The following is a 16,028-nucleotide window of genomic DNA, read 5'->3' on the forward strand; positions in this document are numbered from 1 at the left end:
TCAGTTCAGCACTTATAAGGCACCCCAGAATCTGGGGAGGGATACAACAAACTTTAGAAAGCTGGCAATAAAAATATTTTAATAAGACAAATGTTTAGTACAAACCATTAGAAACATTTATATATTTTGCTGTTGTCGTTGTTGAAAAGGTAGAACCATATTGTCAAGCAGTATAAACGGTACCATGGGGAAAAGTTAATGCAACCTTTTTACATTTCGAAAACGAGCAGCTTTCATTTTCAAAGATGCATTTCTGGTTTTTCATTTTTCTCTCTCCCAATAAGGAAAAGGGGTCTTGGGGAAACACAGTGGGGTGTCTGCTTTGTGTGTTTTTTTTTTTTTAAATGTCCTTGCTATAGTCACTTTGGTCTCTTGGAATGAAAAGCTCAGGCCCAGAACCATGTCTCTCTCTTCCCCCCGAAGGCATTACACGGACTGATCTCCCCTTTTTACAGGGGGCCTGAAAATGAAGGGGAAATAAAAAGAGGGCTGTTAGTTTCAAGCCCACAGATACACAACAGGTGGGTGGAAAACATATCACGAGGTTGGGACTCCCTTCCCACCGCTCACACGGGCCCATCTGTGATGCCATTTTGCAGAGCTGTGGGTGGGGAAGACGTTCCAAATCCCTTCTTGTGCATGAATCTGAGAAGGAACCAAAAATAACAATAATAATAACAACAACCCCTGAGATACTGTGCCTCTGGACTTTCTAGCCTGCTTGGAGCTGCAAGAGGCAACTTGGCCCTCTCCATTCCACAGACACGTAAAGGAACCACCCGTCACTTGTCTCCACTCTTTCTTCCCTTGGGATTCAGACGTACTCTCTAGCTGTGGAAGGCTGGGACTGCCGGTAGTACTGCTGCCCTCTCTCTTCCGGTTTGGGGCAGGAGCAGGACAGGAAGGCTCCGCCCAGCATGGTCAGGCTGCCTGCTGACCACCCCACAAAGAGAGCAGGTCCAAATTCATACCTAAGGCCAAAAAAGAAGAAGAAAAAGTGTAGATTATAACAGCAGACATGTTGAGGTGTACATCCTGATTAATCGGCTCCACCTCTTTGTGGGGACGCGTTGCGGGCAAGCCGCCAAGCCTCCCCTCCTACAGGGAACCAGGCAGAGGGCCTTCTCGGTAGTGGCACCCGCCCTGTGGAACGCCCTCCCACCACATGGCAAAGAGAAAAACAACTACCAGACTTGTAGAAGACATCTGAAGGCAGCCCTGTTTAGGGAAGCTTTTAATGTTGAATAGGTTATTGTATTTTAGTGTTCTGTTGGAAGCTGCCCAGAGCGGCTGGGAAAACCCAGCCAGATGGGCGGGGTATTATTATTATTATTATTATTATTTATTACATTATTATGGGGGGCAGGACTGTGTCCCGCCTTACACTGGGGAGGCCCGGCCACGCCAGTTAGCCAAGTGGCCAGTCAGGCGGCTTGGGGGGCATGTCTGGGGTCAATTTAAACCACAGCACAACGCTGAATCGCCCCTTTTCAGCCTCACACCGCAGATCTCCTGCCCTGCCACCCTTTGTTCAGGTTGCGTCATTGGCCTTGCCATGGACTTTGGTTGGTCGCTGTTGAGGGGCCTGGTAGGACTTTTTCCACCTGACAAATTGGCACTGGCCACTTGGTTTTTGCCTACCTCGTAGCAATCGTCACAACTTTGTAAGGTTAGGTGGTTAGACACTGGAATAGCAATGTGGGGGGGAGCGGAGGTGCGGCCATCATCTGCCCCTCCGTGCTCAAGAGTATTTCCTTAAAGCATGGGTAGACAAACTAAGGCCTGGGGGTCGGATCCAGTCCAATTGCCTTCTAAATCCGGCCTGTGGACGGTCCGGGAATCAGCATGTTTTTACATGGGTAGAATGTGTCCTTTTATATAAAATGCATCTCTGGATTATTTGTGGGGCCTGCCTGGTGTTTTTGCATGAGTAGAATATGTGCTTTTATTTAACATGCATCTCTGGATTGTTTGTGGGGCATAGGAATTTGTTGATTATTTCTTTTCAAAATATAGTCCGGCTCCCCACAAGGTCTGAGGGACAGTGGACCGGCCCCCTGCTGAAAAAGTTTGCTGACCCCTGTGTTAAACGAATCCAGGGGTGTGGATCTCGTCCGAAGCCCGGGGAGAGGCTAGGGCCATGCCACAACCCCAGCAGGAACCCAGGGGACGCTTGAGTCGATCCACATTGGCGGGGCTCCCCCTACTGGTGGTTTACCCTTACCAGACTCCCTGCAAGGTGGGCAGGAGTCAGATATAGTCTGTTGATGCCAATGCCTAAGCCAATACCGCTCACATTCTGTAATCAATGAAGCTGTGGCCTGAATTTTGCCCAGTAACATTAACCTAAATTCTGTGTCCTTGTGTCTTCATTCTCCTGGGGGTGGCTTGGGGCTTTGACATGCAAACTCAGTTGCCTCAAGATGGCAAAAAATAAAGGGCCACAGTGGAGTGGCAGAAGAACAGAACACCTGCTTTGCATGCAGGAGGGGCTGGGGAACATCCATTGGCATCCCCCAGGTAGGGTTAGGCGACAACCCTAGTCTGGAACCCTAGGCTGCTAACAGTCACTGTAGACAATACTGAGCTACATGGTGTGACAATCAGCTTCCTGTTTCAGGAATTTATGGGAGGGATTGAAGTGCATATCAGAACTTGTGTTTGCACCATTATGGTGGGTTAACGTGCTGTGTTGCTCTGGTGCATTAAATCAGTGCTGATTTCCAGCGAGATCTCAGACAGCGAAGGCATGTTGCTGGCCCCGTAGAGATGGGTTTGTGAGTGTGTATTGAAATTAGCCTGGTGTGCAAAGGTAAAATTTACATTCATCCCTTTCCTCTACGGTCTCCCACAGCTGGCATGTGGCCCTCAGAAGGTTGCCCAGAAGGCAATGTGGCCCTTGGACTGAAAAACGTTCCCCACCTGTGATCGAGGGGGGATGCTGTACACAACTGGGACAATCTCTCTGGGTTTTGAAAGGCACACATCTGCTGCTGTGATTTCTGGTTTGACAAGAGGTGTAAGAAAGCACACTCTGGGTTGGCGCAGGCCTTGCTCTCACCTGGCGTTAACCGGCGTGCTGGGATTGAAAAACTCGTACGTCACCCGTGCCGCGTACCATGAAACAGCCGTCATAGTGCACAGACCTGGGAACAGAGAAGACAACACAAATGATCCAGTTAATAGGAATTGGGGGCCAAACTACACATTACACTCATGTTCCAGGATTGGGAGTCATCATGAGAACATTCTGCTGAATCAGATGAGGAACCCACCTAGTCCAGCATTCTCTCAGTCTCTGATCGCATGCCTGTGGGAAGCTCACAAGCTAGACATGAGTGCAACGGCACTCTCCCCACCTGTGATTCCCAGGAGCTGGTATTTGGAAGCATAATATCTCTGACGGTGGAGGTAGAGCATAGATGATGTGGCAAGTAGCCACACTGAGAGCCCTCTCTTCCCTTGAATTTGTCCAGTCCTCTTTTAAAGCCATTTGAGTTGGTGGCTTTCACTATCTCCTGCAGGAGTGAGTTCTATAGTTCAACTAGGGGCTGCGTGAAGAAGGACTTCCTTTTATCTGTCTTGAATCTCCCAACAATCAGCTTTATGGGATGTTCTAATGTTGTGAGAGAGGGAGAAGAGCTTTTCCATGCTTTCTCCATGCCATGCATTGTGTTATAAACAAAAGGGTGGGGGGAAGAAATACAAGCAAGCCCAGGAACCCATTCTTAAAAGTAGTAAATGAACAGCTTGAATGGAAAATGTTTGAGCGGAGGAGCAGCCAAACAGAGATGGTCTCTTAGCAGAGCCAATGAGAATGGGCCCTGTAGTCCTATATCTCCTATGGCTGCTGCTGTCTTGTAACACATGTCTCCAATTCCCCCATCCCCGAAAGCAATATTCAGTGGTTGATGTACTTTATAAGGCTTATCTGCAGGCATAGGACCAAGGAGAAACTGCTATGTTGCCTGACCTACTGCCCTTACTAAGCCTCGGAGCAAGCTGATATATCTAGCTTTTTCCTTTACTATCTTGAACACATGCTTGTGTTCCCCAAATCATCATTTAAGCACCAGTATAACAAGAACTTTGATATGCATTTCATGCTCCAAGCCAGGATGTGCCCAGAACAGGTGCACCCGATAACCCTCTTATTGAGGAATAATCCACCTCATTAACTTGTTTCCACAAAGTTGTATTTGTTATGAGCCACTTTGAGTCCACCAAATAAAGCAAGGTTGGAGTGTATTTTTCAACCACATTATCTTCTGGCAACTTTCTGGGGGCTACGTGCCAGTGGTGGGCAGCAGACCTGAAGCAAAAGTGGGTGGAGCAATAAATATTACTCTCGTCTTACTGTATAATAGCAATGTAAGACTGTCGTCAGGCTGCAGTTCCCTTGGCCACCAACAGATGTCACTGTCCACTTCAGTGTAGTGAGTGGTGGCAGATAGGCAGACAGGGAATCCGTGGGGTGACAGCAAGAGCACGATGCAGCAGCCACCCAGCTCCACTGGCTCCCCCACCTGCCAGCCTCAAGGGCCTTGCCCCCAGGATTCAGATAACCAGGCTGACCATTGGACTGCTGGTCACCCCTCTGCATCCCGCCTTGGAATCTGTTGCTATTGATTAACAAGAAGAATGACAGGAGGAGCAGAGCAGAGAGGTGGAAGATGCCCAGAAACATAGTCTGGCCTTGAATACTGCAGGAGCAGCAGCATGGAGAAGGCACTCAGCAGTGGCAGTCAACCAGCCTCCAGATCTGTAGCACAATCCAGTTTCCACGTGTTGTCATACACACACGTCTGTCCTCCATCCAGGCAAGCAAGAGGGATGCTCAGAGTTTGAGGACACAACCCAGCCAGGCAACAACACCCAAGGAGAGTACAAATAGAGCAGGCAAGGGACCAGGGAGAGTCCCTAGGTTAGAGGGAGATGCACAGAGGGCCCCATTTGGCACCCAGGCTGGGACAAGGCCCACAGGGTATATATTAGCCTTCGGCTTACTTACCTGCTAGTAGGAAGAAGACACCCCCCAAAACAGCGATCCAGCTTTTCACCACGGGATTCTCGTCTCCGACTTTGGTGCATTTCATTCCGATCACGCTGACAACAGCCCCCACGAAGCCCAGGAGGATGGAGACCACCATGAGTGCCCGGGAAGTCTGGATATGAACTGGAAAACAAGAAAGTGCCTGTCTTTGGGGTGTCCAAGGGGGGAAAGAGGCAGCTGCAATTGCAGGGTTAAGTTGCTTAAAATGGCCCATAAAGGTAAAGGGACCCCTGACCATTAGGTCCAGTCGTGGCCAACTCTGGGGTTGCGGCGCTCATCTTGCTTTATTGGCCGAGGGAGCCGGCGTACAGCTTCCGGGTCATGTGGCCAGCAGGTCTAAGCCGCTTCTGGCAAACCAGAGCAGCGCACGGAAATGCTGTTTACCTTCCCACCGGAGCGGTACCTATTTATCTACTTGCACTTTGACGTGCTTTCGAACTGCTAGGTTGGCAGGAGCAGGGACTGAGCAACGGGAGCTCACCCCATCGCGGGGCTTCGAACCGCCTACCTTCTGATCAGCAAGTCCTAGGCTCTGTGGTTTAACCCACAGCGCCACCCGCATCCCTTCAAAAATGTCCCATAGGGTTGCCATATTTTGAAGAGCAAAAGACAGGTCACATTTGCCGACTTCTACTTTTACTATAGGGACGTGGGTCAGTCACAACTGGACCTAATGGTCAGGGGTCCCTTTACCTTTACTTTTAACTATAGATCACTATGATGAATCTAAACAGCGGGTGGCGCTGTGGTCTAAACCACTGAGCCTCTTGGGCTTGCTGATCAGAAGGTTGGCAGTTCGAATCCCCACAACCAAGTGAGCTCCTGTTGCTCAGTTCCAGCTCCTGCCAACTTAGCAGTTTGAAAGTGCACCAGTACAAGTAGATAAATAGGTACTGCTGTGGCGGAAAGGTAAATGGCATTTCTGTGCACTCTGGCTACTGTCATGGTGTTCAGTTGTGCCAGAAGCGGTTTAGTTGTGCTGGCCACATGACCCGGAAAGGTGTCTGGCCTGAAAGCAAGATGAGCACCACACTCCATAGTTGCCTTTGACCTTCCAGGAGTCCTTTACCTTTAACTTTTTACCTCTACCCATGAAAAAGAGGATGTGACCTGGAAAAAGAGGACACACAGCAACCCTTCCAGGAACTAATTTTTAACAAAGGCATTTCATTTCATTTCACTTCATTCCCAATTAAGAGTGCCTTGTTCCAACCTCTGATGTATGGGCAAAGGGCTCCCTTACCTGTTAAAGGCCTCTTTGACACATTGGCTAAAGGCTCTTTACAGCTCTACCCAATGACTCTCGCCCATTGACACATAGGCAAAGGGCTCCTTTAACAGTTATATGCAACACTTATGAAAAAGCTCTGACACAGAGGGAAAAGCTATTTAACCCGGGCTCTACACCTTGAATCAGATCCACTGGCACACAGGCCAAAGGCTCCATCTGCTCTGAAAGGGGTCTCCAATGCAGAGGCTAACAGACTCTCACTCACTGACACATGGGCGCCATTTTGAATCCATCTGTCAGGCCCAAACTCTGCCAATTTGATTGCCTCTGAAGATTTCCTATTTCCAGTTTGGCGTGATGGGCTCCCGATAGTGAGGAGTGGGTTTTGGTCTCTGTTTCTTAGATTCCTGGGTCAACACCGGGTGTACTGCCAGCTAATAAATAATAGTTAATCCTCAGCAAGCAGTTGCACCCATGCAAGAACATCACACACACACAGTTACTGTTTTAGATCTTCGCTCTGTTCACGCTTGCTTTGCCCATGCAAAGCACTTAGAGGAGAGCTGGTAGCAGAGCGATCTGTTGAAGAATCAGCATCCCTACTGACTGGTAGCTTTCCCCCTCCGGGGGGTCTTCCACAATCAAATTGCATTAGTCAAAGCTGGCCCATCCATGAGGCGAAGCGAGGCCGTTGCCTCAAGGCGGCAGGCTCCAGACAGCCACAAGGAGTGGCAGATCCAGCTGCCAGGGAATGTGCACCATGACTGTCAGGCTCCTTTTCCACTGCATGCCCACCTGGCAGGCTGGCACACAACAGCGGGCACACAGCAGTGGAGAAAGCATTTTCCACTTTGTCTCTAGCAGCAAAATGTCCCAGCCTGGCCCTGGCATTAGTGCAGTGGTGCCTCGCAAGACGAAAATAATCCGTTCCGCGATTCTCTTCGTCTAGCGGTTTTTTCGTCTTGCGAAGCAAGCCCATTGACAGCTTAGTGGATTAGCGCTACAGCTGTCAAGCGGCTTCCAGTGATCAGCTGTTAAGCGGCTTATCAGCGGAACAGCTGATAAGCGGCTTAGCAGCTTAAGAAAAGGGCGAAAAAAGCGAAAAAACCCGCGGGGGGATGCAAGATTTTTTTCGTCTTGCGAAGCATCCCCATAAGGAAATTTGTTTTGCGAAGCGCCTCCAAAACGGAAAACCCTTTCGTCTAGCGGGTTTTTCGTCTTGCAAGGCGTTCGTCTTGCGGGGCACCACTGTGTTGGGTTTATTCTGGAAAGTCCACACACCACTCCTCTTTACAGTGGTACCTCGGGTTACATATGCTTCAGGTTACAGACTCCGCTAACCCAGAAATAGTACCTCGGGATAAGAACTTTGCTTCAGGATGAGAACAGAAATCGTGCTCCGGCGCCACGGCAGCAGCCGGAGGCCCCATTAGCTAAAGTAGTGCTTCAGGTTAAGAACAGTTTCAGGTTAAGAACAGACCTCCAGAACGAATTAAGTACTTAACCCTAGGTACCACTGTATTGTTTTTCTTCTTCAATGCATCTCCAACATTACTGCATGGAGGGGTGCTCTTGCAGAACAATGACAGTGGGACTCACCCTCCCACCGTGGATACTGAATACTGCAAAATAATAATTATCAATAGTAATAGTTTGTATCCAGAGTTAGTCCAACTCAGAGTAAACCCGCTGAAGTTAGTAGGCATGGCTAATCTAGGTTCATTACCGCATTGGCCCGAATGTAAGCCTCACTTTCCCCCCGTATTCTGACTGTGGAAAGTCAAAGTGTGGTTTATATTCACGACATTACGGTATGCAGCCAGGAGCAGCGAGGAATGAAGAGGCTTATATTTGGGTATTTTCCCTTCTTTTCTTTCCCCCTCTGCAATTTTAAAGGTCTGGCTTATATTCGGATGCGACTTATATTCGGGCCAATATGGTAATTGCAATGGGTAGCACTTACTTGGAGGCAGCCCCCAAATAGTAAACAGCTACCACTGTCACCCCGAGGCTTCCTTTGAGGCAAGGTTCACCAGGGGTCACTTCCAGCACCTTTACATGATGCCAAGGCTCAACGTGGATACGAAATAGCACTAAATGTTAAACAATAATAAATATCACCTTGAGTCTTCCCTTGAGACAAGGCTCACCAGAGGTCACTCGCAATGCCTTTATATGATGCCAAGGTTTGGCTTGGATATGAAAGAATATGAAAGCTAATACTGTAATAAAAATAAAAGCAAAAGAGGAGGAGGAGGAGATATCAACTGTGTGGCATTTTCACATTAACAACAACCAAGGAGCCCCGACAATTATGGACTGGCATGCCAAGCTACAAGAATTTGCTGAAATGGCACAGCTGACAAATAGCCTGAGAGGCAACTCAAAACAAAAATTTATGGAAAAGCGGGATAGATATAAGATATATGTTCAAAAATACAGTAAAGGTTCACTATCTATGCAAGCATTCGATTGTTGGGGAGAGACTGAGTTGAGGAACAAGACCAAGGGTGCATATTGATATAGGAATGTATTAGGTAAAATGTAAAGAAATATACAATAATAAGAGTACATTCATTTGTAAAGAAAAAAAAAAGTAATATACAACGGGATAGACAGGAAGTCCAAAGTGTTGATAGATATATGATTTTGGAATAAGTTTGGATAGCTTTTTCTTTTTGGTTTTTTTTTCCCTTTCCCTTTAATCTTTATGCATATAAAGTATACGTACAGGTTGAAAATTACAGTATAATAAGTTTTGTGATGTAATATGACAATGCCTGACAATGTAACGTAAGAACAAATAAATAAATAAATAAATAAATCAACAACAACACAGGTCGCTGCCCCTAAATTCAATTCAATGCACTGGAGTCAATCGAAGGCAATTGTGAGGTGGGGGGAGCTTTTCTTTTCTATGTTAGGAGAAGAGAGAAGCAGAGCTCTCAGCCGCCACCACTGCGTAGCTAAAACCCACCACATACAAACACGCAGCACATTTGAGTGGCAAGGGGTTCCAGATCCGTGGATGCTGCCATGGGCGTAGCCAGGATTTATGGGGGGCGGCGGCAGGACACCCACCTGTCATCAACCTCTTCTTAGCAGATTCGGAATCAAGTGTCTCAACAACAGTAGTTTTAAATTTCTCTTGACCTCCTCCAACTGCTCAGAAAAAAAATCTGTCCAAATCTTTCTACAGTGTCCACTTTTAGTAAATTGCTTTTATTCATTTACAGTGGTAACTCGGGTTAAGAACTTAATTCGTTCCGGAGGTCCGTTCTTAACCTGAATCTGTTCTTAACCTGAAGCACCACTTTAGCTAATGGAGCCTCCCTCTGCCACCGCCACGCGATTTCTGTTCTCATCCTGAAGCAAAGTTCTTAACCCGAGGTACTATTTCTGGGTTAGCAGAGTCTGTAACCTGAAGCGTCTGTAACCCGAAGTACCACTGTACTTGATTTAGAGGGGGTACCTCGGGTTACCGACGCTTGGAGGCTGCGCTACATCCCGTCAGGCGAGAGCCCCGCTTCCCGTACCCACCCGCAGGCTGTCTGCTGGACGCCAGCGAGGCGCAACCGCAGCCCCGGCTCTCCCTGTGCGCCCCCCCCCCGCACCCGTGGGACGCACCGTCGAGCGAGAGCAACGACTCGTGGAGCTTGCACTGGACCTGCCCGGTGCTCTGCGAGGCGCAGCTCATCCAGAGGCCCTCGTACAGCCCGACGGCCGTGATGATGGCGTCCCCGGCGTAGGAGCTCTGCTTCCACTGGGGCAGCGCCGACGAGCAGATGGAGCCCACCAAGCCGGCCAGGGCCATGAAGTAGCCCACCAGCTGCAGCCCCGCGCTGGCCATGGAGAGAGGGAGAGGACCACGGGGAGCGACGGCAGGAGGAGGAGGAGGAGAGGGCTCGCCTCTTCCGACGGGGCGATCTGCGGCAGCGACTGCAGCGGCGGCCGACGATGCCAGGGGCCGCCCCCGCGAGGGAACACGCTCTGGCAGCGGACGAGCTTGCCCGCCCGCGCTCCCTTGCTCTCGTCCTCTCTCTACCCCCACCCCATAGCAAGGCTGGCCCCGGAGCGGGAGGAGCCAGCCCTCGAGTCCAGGCAGCCTGAGCTCCGCTGGGCCCTTCGCAGCGATGAGCAAAAGGCATCACACAGAACCTCAGAATGGTACAGTGGTACCTCAGGTTACAGACGCTTCAGGGTACAGACTCCGCTAACCCAGAAATAGTACCTCGGGTTGAGAACTTTGCTTCAGGGTGAGAACAGAAATCGTACGATGGCAGTGGGAGGCCCCATTAGCTAAAGTGGTGCTTCAGGTTAAGAATAGTTTCAGATTAAGTACAGACCTCCAGAATGAATTAAGTTCTTAACCCGAGGTACCACTGTAGTTGGAAGGGACCCCCAACCCCAAGCCAGCAGGTTCTAAGTGCCAGGGGATGTGAGTTAATTTGTAGAGGATCAGGCTGTAAGGAACATTCTCATGCACACAATAGAATGATGCCCAAGGACTCCACCCCCCCACAGATGTGCAGCGAAAACTGGTGCATGCCAGGGGTATCTATTTGAATAAAATATTTGGGGGCAGGCAGGTATGGGCATAGCCAGGAATTAGGGAGGGGGCAGGACACCCACCTGTCATCATCCTCTGTCTTGCTCTGCCTAGCAGATTTGGAATGATATTTCTCAACATCTGTTGTTTTAAATGACTTTATTTTGCCCCTAAGTGTTCAGAAAAATCTATCTGAACCTTTCTACAATTTCTACTTTTAGCTAAGGCTTTTTAAAAATTTATTTATTTTTACTTGATTTAGGTAGGGGGCAGCTGCCCTTCCTGCTTCCCTGGCTACACCCATGGGGATCACATATTTAATCAGAAGTTGCAGCACACACACACATACACCCCATTTGAATGTGGCACTGTGGTCTAAACCACTGAGCCTAGAGCTTGCCGATCAGAAGGTTGGCAGTTCGAATCCCTGCAACGGGGTGAGCTCCCGTTGTTTGGTCCCAGCTCCTGCCAACCTAGCAGTTCGAAAGCACGTCAAGTGCAAGTAGATAAATAGGTACTGCTCCGGCGGGAAGGCAAACGGCGTTTCCATGCGCTGCTCTGGTTCGCCAGAAGTGGCTTAGTCATGCTGGACACATGACCCGGAAAAACTGTCTGCAGACAAACACCAGCTCCATCGGCCTATAGAGCGAGATGAGTGCTGCAACCCCAGAGTCATCCACGACTGGACCTAGCGGTCAGGGGTACCTTTACCTTTTTACCCATCAACTGGGGAGGGTGAGGGACAGTGCCAGATTATCAAATTGGAAGAGTAGGCACCGTCCTATGGACCCCACACTTTTGAGGGGCCCCACAACAAGAAATCGAAATAGCGTTGATTTGATCTTGAAAGAAAATTACAGTCAAACCGAGTAGAAGCTTTGAGATAACTTGCAAGGGGCCCCCTGAGATTTTGACTGCCATGGGGCCTCCATAGGGTTTAACCCAGCACTGGGGGGGGGGGCTCTCAAATATTTTATTGGGGGGGCAAAGGGAGCTGGCTCCTGTGGTACATGGGCACCATTGCAGTCAGCGTCAGGTGCCTCATTTAGCAGGATCAGGGCCTCCGAAAACAATGGCATTTGGAAAGTTTGACCTGCCCCCCTCTCCTTTCTTCAACTCCTGCCCTTTGTCTAGTAAAGTAGCCCTGAGCTGCATGCTAATGAGCATAACCTTTCCCTCTCCTTGTCCAAAGGCTCGCTTTGTGCCTAGGCCCCATACGTGGGGGGCGCTTGGCATTTGGGCTAGGAATCCGGGTGGGCTCTGTCCGTAAACAAAAAACCTTATTGACACGAGACCGTTGGGAGTGTTTGGCTTCCTGCTGATTACATTGACTCTCCCCACCCTGCAAGTATGTGTGTAAAAGAAAGAATGCTTAAAAGAAATAAAAATAATCCTGGTGAAAAAAACAAAAACCACAGTCACAAACAGACTATATCTTGCAGTTCACTGCACGCAGCCTCTGCTGCCCCCAGCGTGAATCCTGGCCCGAGGCCAGAACTCAATTCGCGCCCTGCGCATTCCTGCCTAAAGCAGTTTGGAAAATTGCTCTGCAGGCTTGCCTTTGAGAGAATTGCTGGTGCGCTCCACCAAGACACATGATTTTCAGAAGTCGGTATGCATGGAGTAGAGAAAGCAAAGAGCAAAACGTTTCCTTCCCTCTTCATTAACACCAGAACTCCAATAGGCACCGGATGAAGTGGAAGGTTCGGGGAGGGATAAAGGAAAGCACTTTGTTGTGCAACGCTCGGTTAATCTGTGGAACTCCCTCCCACAAGGAGGCAGCGATGGCCAGCAACATGGGTGGCTGTAAAAGAGGACCAGACAAATTAATAGGAAAAGGTTATTAATGGCGACTCTCCTACAGTGGCGTAGCGTGGGGGTGCAGGAGGGGCCGGCCGCACCGGGCGCAACATCTGGGGGGGGGGCGCTCGCACTCGCAGCTCTCTGCCCCTACTAAAATCCACGGGTTAGGGGGCGCAAATTACTTGCCTTGCCCCGGGTGCTGATACTCCACGCTACGCCACTGCTCTCCTGCCAACCTAGCAGTTTGAAAGCACGTCAAAGTGCAAGTAGATAAATAGGTACCACTCTAGCAGGAAGGTAAACGGCGTTTCCGTGCACTGTTCTGGTTCGCCAGAAGCAGCTTAGTCATGCTGGCCACATGACCCGGAAGCTGTACGCCAGCTCCCTCGGCCAATAAAGCGAGATGAGCGCCGCAACCCCAGAGTCGGCCACGACTGGACCTAATGGTCAAGGGTCCCCCTTTACCTATTAATGGCGACTAGCCATGATGGCCACAATCTGCCTCCATGGTTGGAGGCAATAGTGCTTCTGAAACCACAGGTGGAGAGGGCTCTTGTGCTCAGGTCCTGCTGCATCTGGTGGCTACTGAGAGAACAGGATGCTGGGTATAGGAGCCATTTGCCTGATCTAGTAGGCTCTTCTTAATGTTCTTATGCACAAGAGGAAGGCCTTTTGGAGAAGCCTCAACGTGGGCCTACCCTCTAAAATCACAAAATCATAGAGTTGGAAGAGACCACGTGGGTCATCTAGTCCAACCCGTCAATGCAGGATTTTCTGCCCAAGGTCAGACTCGAACTCGTGACCTTGAGATTAAGAGTCTTATGCTGTACTGACTGAGCTGTTGCAGATGGCCTGGAAACTTCAGCTGACACAGAATATATTCATAGGCTAATAGGTGTGGAGAGGCAGGTTTTCTGAGGGCCCGTTTCACATTGACTGTTCTGTCATGCATTCTTCCTGACCTGCTTGCACACAGCTTACACAGAGGTTAGTTTATATCCAGCCTTTATTGAGCATTCGTTCAGATAGGTGTGTGGGGCAGTTATGCAACCATGAGCACTTGCATTCATGTTCTGATTCGCTTGTGGGGTGCTTACACGTTCAGTCGTTGGTTCGTTCCAAAGTTTTCACTGCATTCCCACCCCCACCCACCCATTTCATTCAGGGCGATTTGCAAAGGAAGGGCTATAGAGCAGTGGTGGAGAACTGCCTTGCATACAGAAGGTGAAATCCCCAGAATCTCCGCCGAAAGAGGATGGCACGTTAGCAGACCTGGGGAAGAATCTGGAGAAGCAGTAGACAAAAGTGGGCGAGATATCATCGGAGTTGATATAATGCACCAGTCTTGCATCCTTCCTTGAGGGAGGGGCATAGTTGAGGAGCAGGAAACCCACTTCACATTCAGAAGGTTGAAGGTTCCCCCCCCCCCCCCGGCATTGCCACGTCCTTTACCTGAAGCCCTGGAGAGCTACTGCCAAACAGCACTCAGCTAAGGGGACCTGGGCTCTAACATGGTATAAGGCAATGTCCTTAGGAGCATACATGGCTGAAAGGAAGAGCACCTGCACTGAGTGCAGAAGGTCCCATGCTGCAACAGCTTGAGGCAGCTATGTTCCTATGAGGGAGAGGGTTGTGTGGAACTATGTGTGACAATTGTGCAGCTGGAATACAGTCTGTTGCCACATTTAGAGAGGTAAGACTACCGCTTGGACTACTGCAATGCGCTCTGCAAGGGGCTACCTTTGAAGGTGACTCGGAAACTGCAATTAATCCAGAATGCGGCAGCTAGACTGGTGACTGGGAGTGGCTGCCGAGACCATATAACACCGGTCCTGAAAGATCTTCATTGGCTCCCAGTATGTTTCTGAGCACAATTCAAAGTGTTGGTGCTGACCTTTAAAGCCCTAAACGGCCTCAGCCCAGTATACCTGAAGGAGCATCTCCACCCGCATCGTTCTGCCCGGACACTGAGGTCCAGCACCGAGGGCCTTCTGGTGGTTCCCACCCTGCGAGAAGTGAGGTTACAGGGAACCAGGCAGAGGGCCTTCTTGGTAGTGGTGCCTGCCCTGTGGAACGCCCTCGCAGCAGATGTCAAGGCAATGAACAACTATTTTACTTTTAAAAGACAACTGAAGGCAGCCCTGTTTAGGGAAGTTTCTAATGTCTGATGCTGTATTGTTTTTGGTATTCGGTTGGAAGCCACCCAGAATGGGGTGGGGTATAAATAAAGTATTATTATTATTATTATTATTATTATTATTATTATTATTAATCATATCAACTGACCTGCCCACCTTTAACACCCAGCCCTTGTCCACCCCTGGAATGTGGCCCCCGGACCGTTCTCCATAAGGGAATATGGCCCCCGGGCTGCAAAAGCTTCCCACTTCCTTAGAGCACTTGGATTCTTCTCCTTTTCTTTTTTGCAACGTTCCCGGCCATGAGATAATTACTTTTGGGGGCCCACCAAAACATCATGCACCCAAAAAGCTGTTGAGGAGACTCGAACCACAATCTGATTCCCCTTCCCCACAGCTGAGAAATGGCCCCTGGCCGAGAGTTGCCCTCTGGGCCTGGTCCTCGCCTGCCTTCCTCTCTCTCCTCCACCTCCAAGCTGCAAATATTTAACTCTCCCCGCTCATTAGCAATCTGCTCACGCTTTGCAACCTGGCTTTCACCTTCTTTCTTCACAAGGAGAGCGTGGCGGATTCTCATGTGCTGTGAGGAGGCAGCGTAGACATGATATGAGGTTTATAGAACAATGTCTGGCTTGGAGGAACCAGAGAGATATTCTCCCCATACCCTTATTCAGTTCTAATGCCCAAAAGCAGACAGAGGACAGTCAGAAAGGCAGAGGGGCTGTTACTCTATATTTGAAGTGCGGTGAGGTCCAAATCCAGCTTAAAGGTAAAGATAAAGGGACCCCTGACCATTAGGTTCAGTCGTGGCTGACTCTGGGGTTGCGGCGCTCATCTCGCTTTATTGGCTGAGGGAGCCAGCGTACAGCTTCCGGGTCATGTGGCCAGCATGACAAAGTTGCTTCTGGTGAACCAGAGCAGCGCACAGAAACACCGTTTACTTTCCCGCCAGAGCAGTACCTATTTATCTACTTGCACTTTGACGTGCTTTCGAACTGCTAGGTTGGCAGGAGCAGGGACCGAGCAACGGGAGCTCACCCCGTCGCGGGGATTTGAACTGCTGACCTTCTGATTGGCAAGTCCTAGGCTCTGTGGTTTAACCCACAGCGCCACCCGCATCCCTTAGCTTAAAGGTAGAGAACCTCAAAAAGGAATAGGAGTGAGCCTCACAGGTACTCTCCATAGCTGGCACCTGGTCAGCACACAGAGGATGCCTGGACACAGTTTTCCCCTATGTGGTACACAAGAATCTGT

General features: G+C 49.6%; 1 protein-coding gene across 2 annotated transcripts; it reads right to left on the reverse strand.

Annotated features, from left to right (window-relative positions):
- Window positions 1-58: 58 nt before the first annotated feature.
- CLDN19 (claudin 19) lies at window positions 59-10,294 on the reverse strand. Of its 2 annotated transcripts, none has more exons than XM_083752858.1 (5): window positions 9,912-10,294; window positions 5,012-5,176; window positions 3,062-3,146; window positions 825-971; window positions 59-645 (listed from the first exon to the last, which is right to left on the reverse strand). In XM_083752858.1, exons 1-5 carry the CDS (start codon window positions 10,132-10,134, stop codon window positions 567-569), a joined length of 699 nt encoding a protein of 232 aa, XP_083608984.1. In that variant the 5' UTR covers window positions 10,135-10,294; the 3' UTR covers window positions 59-566. The 2 variants fall into 2 exon arrangements, with proteins under 2 accessions (XP_083608984.1, XP_083608985.1); XM_083752859.1 differs by having other exon boundaries at window positions 59-460; window positions 9,912-10,292.
- Window positions 10,295-16,028: the final 5,734 nt, after the last annotated feature.

Source organism: Podarcis gaigeae (genome assembly GCF_964106915.1).
Source record: "Podarcis gaigeae genome assembly, chromosome: 8".
NCBI classification, from domain to species: domain Eukaryota; kingdom Metazoa; phylum Chordata; class Lepidosauria; order Squamata; family Lacertidae; genus Podarcis; species Podarcis gaigeae.

Coding starts and splice junctions, on each gene's coding strand:
- CLDN19 (XM_083752858.1), bottom strand. CDS start 10,134: ATGGCCAGCGCGGGGCTGCAGCTGGTGGGCTACTTCATGGCCCTGGCC. Junction 972..3,061: donor AGCACGCCGGTTAACGCCAG/GTGAGAGCAAGG, acceptor TTTTGGCCTTAG/GTATGAATTTGGACCTGCTC. Junction 646..824: donor CAGCCTTCCACAGCTAGAGA/GTACGTCTGAAT, acceptor GTTCCTTCTCAG/ATTCATGCACAAGAAGGGAT.